The sequence below is a fragment of the Amborella trichopoda genome, chromosome 4, assembly GCF_054954075.1.
Source record: "Amborella trichopoda isolate Santa Cruz 75 chromosome 4, AtrichopodaSantaCruz75HAP2 v2.0, whole genome shotgun sequence".
Lineage (NCBI taxonomy): Eukaryota > Viridiplantae > Streptophyta > Magnoliopsida > Amborellales > Amborellaceae > Amborella > Amborella trichopoda.
In genome coordinates this window covers 48,669,312-48,673,043 of record NC_142339.1, presented here as the reverse complement: position 1 = coordinate 48,673,043, position 3,732 = coordinate 48,669,312, and the positions used below count along the sequence as shown (strand labels likewise).

Sequence of the window (3,732 nt, the reverse complement as noted above, 5' to 3'; positions counted from 1 at the left end):
AACTATTCCAACTCAAGAGCATGCCTTTTTCTATAGGCATTTTTAAACTAAACCAAAAGATATGGGCAAAAACTTAATTTCTTCATTTTTTTTTTTTTTGTATTTAGCCGGACCTGATTCTTGCCTTGGAACTATGGAATTCAATAAATTTTAATTGGTTCATGAATGGGAAAAAGACTACTAAGGGGGCCCATTTGGGCCTTGTGGTAGTCCTACTCTTTGATAAACATATTTATTAGTAGTAGAAAATATTTCATTGATAAAGCATGTTTGCCTTTTAACTATCCTTTGATAAGCATATTTATCTTTATAGACAATTTCAAAAAATGTAGTATTAAGTGGTCATGCTCATGTTTATGATCTTCTATTTCTCTTTCCTATTAAGAAGTTCTTTCCACATGTAATGAAAGAGGTGTTATGACCATATTTGTACCGTGCCATCTCGCCGATCACTCGTTAATGGGTGTGAGTTACGGTGCATCCAAACAGGGCCATAACGAGTGCTTTTGTCTTATTTCTTAAGTGGTCACATGAAGTGGAAGACTTTTATGCAGCCTTCCCTTTGATGTGGATGTATCCTAAATGTGAAGATTTTTGAAGTGCTCACATGGAGTAGAAGACTTCTTTGCAAGCGTTTACATGGGTTCGTCTCTTTGATGTGGATGTTTCTTCAACAGTGTTTTCAAATATGCAAGCCAATTTCTGCTCGCTATCGGTGGATAGTTGGCAAGTGTTGGACCACATACCCGCTTGCCAACTATCTTAGAAGATAAGATACGGCCTAGAAAAGCGAAAAAAAAAAAAAAAAAAAAACATTTAAAAACGGTCCGAGGATACCATTTTTTGACCGAAGGCATTATGGGAAATTTTAAAAACTAAACAGTAAGTGACCTTTCTCATAATTCATGGCCAAAATTGACTCATTTTGTATTTTGTTTATTTATTTTGTGACCATACATAAATTACTCTTTCTGTATTTTTTTTCTATTATGTACAGATGACTGACCAACTCGAGCTCCAGAGTTGGATTTCTTGACCTGGTATAGGTCTCCAGCCAATTTAGGGTTGTACTCTGTTTTTTCAAACACCAGTCCAAAATATGAAAGTGCTAGAAGGAAGTCCCCAAAAACTTCTGATCATCTTAACAGTGTGAAGTTAGTTCACCTCATCACCCTTGTATCATCCATCCTCGTCCAACTCTTAAGAATTTGTCTCTTTTTTCCATGACCATGTTGTCATCCGAACCAGTGCTGTCTCATCGTTGCTACTTTGTGATGGTCATCTTCTTTGCTTTCTCGACTACTCTGCCCGTTTGTGAATGTCACAGACCATCATTAAACAACTTCACCGATCTACAAGCATTGCTATCCTTCAAAGACCACCTTAGCTCTGATCCCTGCAATGTGTTGGGTGACTGGAACACCAACACATCATTTTGCAACTGGATTGGAGTCTCGTGCAGCAAGCACAGGCAGAGAGTCACCATTTTACAACTATTTGATAGCAGCCTACAAGGCATAATCACCCCCTTCCTAGGGAATTTGTCATTCTTGCGGCTTCTGTCTCTTGCAAACAACAGCTTTCATGGCCACATACCCACTGAAATTGGCCAGTTGTGTCGCTTGAAACTCCTCACTCTCAACATAAACCAAATGAATGGAGAGATCCCGCAAAGCATCGGCAATTGTGAGAAGCTGAAGGTGTTGTCACTCTCTTATAATGGGTTGGTTGGAACCATTCCTAATGAGCTGGGTCTTCTAAGGGAGCTAAAGAGATTGTATCTTGGAAGAAATTACATTACCGGCACAATCCCGCCTTCACTCGAAAACCTTACTCGTTTGGAGGAACTCGCACTCGAAGAGAATCAACTCTGTGGTAGTATACCACATGAGATAGGATTCTTGGGAAGTTTGTTTGATTTATATCTAAACAAGAACAACTTCACGGGATCCATCCCGCCTTCACTTGGAAATCTTTCTAGCTTAGAGCAGCTCGTTATGAATGAGAATCACCTTCAAGTTAGCATACCTCAGTGTTGAGGATTGATGTCTTGTATTCAGAGGAAATAGATCTGACAAGGTGGAGTCAAAGAGACGACTCCAAAGGACTGTTAAAATCCCAAAATTTTTGTATCCGTACATGGGGTATTTTGGTAATTTGTACCATCTGCCTGGGACTCTATATATTGTTGCGATGGGGATTCTTTTAGGGTTAAGGAAAAAACAGAGATTTCTTTGTAATACGGAAGCAGAGAGAGGCGTGAGGAAGAGATTTCTTTGTAACCCTATTCTTCATTGCCAGTAAAGAAGCTCTCATCACGTTGTCGAGCAATGTATATCTTTGCATTCTGGTTTATTGTCTCTTTTTGTGCTTGTTTCTTCTTTCCTGTTTCGTGGATTGTTTTTCATTTCTGCAAATTGGTATCAAAGCCTACCAAGTTATTCCGCTTTTTTGGGGTTTGCTATCACGATGACAGGAAAGGGTTCAAGCGTCAAGTATGACATTGAGAAGTTCAATGGAAAGAACAACTTCACTCTTTGACAATGAAAGATAAATGATCTTTTGATACAGCAAGGTCTGACTAAGACTTTGCTAGGCAAATTGAAGAAACCAGCAAAGATAAACGATGAAAAGTGGCAAGAGATTGAGGAAAAGGTGGTAAGCGTGATCCGTCTGAATCTATCAGATGACGCCTTGCGTTATGTGGTGGACCTCGAAACTGCTCCGGAGGTTTGGACAAAACTCAATAGTATTTACGTGATGAAATCCCTAACGAACAAGTTGTTCTTGAAGAAACAATTGTATTCTTTTTAGATGGAAGAAGGCACAGATCTGATTGAACATTTCAGCGAGTTCAACCAGATCATAAGCCAGTTAGCAAGCCTTGAGGTCGAAATCGAGGATGAAGACAATGCCCTACTTCTGTTGGCTTCGTTTTTAGGATCATACGATCACCTGGTTACGACTCTACTATACGGGAATGAGTCTTGAGACGGACGAAGTCATTGCTACTCTTTTGTCAAACGAGACAAGGAAGAAGACTAGCAGTATTAAATCTCAGGGAGAATGTCTCTTTGGAAAATACAAAGAGAGTCATAAAAGGGGCAGATCAAATCAAAGGGGATTAAAAAAGATCTGGAAGCAGAAGTCGATCAAAATAAAAAAGAAATGGGAAGGGCAAAATTACTTATTATTACTATAAAAGGGAAGGTCATATGATGAGAGGCTGCACGAAAAGAAAGGAGGATATAAAGACAAAAAAATAGGAAAAGCATCTGATGAAGTTAGTGTGGCTGATAGCTCTGACAGAGATGATGGAGATCTTCTCTCTATATCTTCAGGTAATAATCAATTTACTGATTCTTGGATTTTAGATTCTAGATGTTCTTTTCATATGTGTCCAAATAGAAACTGGTTCGAAACCTATAAATCATATAATAGTGGGTCTGTTTTAATGGGGAATGATACGGTCTGCAAGACCATTGGACTATGAACTATCAAAATCAAGATGTTTAATGGGAAAGTATGAACCTTATCAAATGTGAGGTATGTCCCACAATTAAAGAAAAACTTAATATCCTTGGGGGCCCTTGATTCGAATGGTTGCAAGCAGTGTTTTAAAAATCGGCCAGTCGAACCGGACTAGCCCGGTTCGACTCGGGAACCGACACAGCCCGTGCCGGTTCCGATACAAAACAGGGAACTGCCCGGTTCTAGAGAAGAACTGCCAGG

General features: G+C 39.3%; 1 protein-coding gene across 1 annotated transcript; it reads left to right on the top strand.

Annotated features, from left to right (window-relative positions):
- Positions 1 to 325: 325 nt before the first annotated feature.
- On the top strand, positions 326 to 2,331 carry LOC105420402 (uncharacterized). Its single transcript, XM_020665323.2, has one exon. It carries the CDS (start codon positions 1,224 to 1,226, stop codon positions 2,037 to 2,039), a length of 816 nt encoding a protein of 271 aa, XP_020520982.1. The 5' UTR covers positions 326 to 1,223; the 3' UTR covers positions 2,040 to 2,331.
- The last annotated feature ends 1,401 nt before the right edge of the window (positions 2,332 to 3,732 follow it).

What these genes read in the sequence shown, in the direction of transcription:
- LOC105420402 (XM_020665323.2), top strand. Translation starts at nt 1,224, where the DNA reads ATGACCATGTTGTCATCCGAACCAGTGCTGTCTCATCGTTGCTACTTT.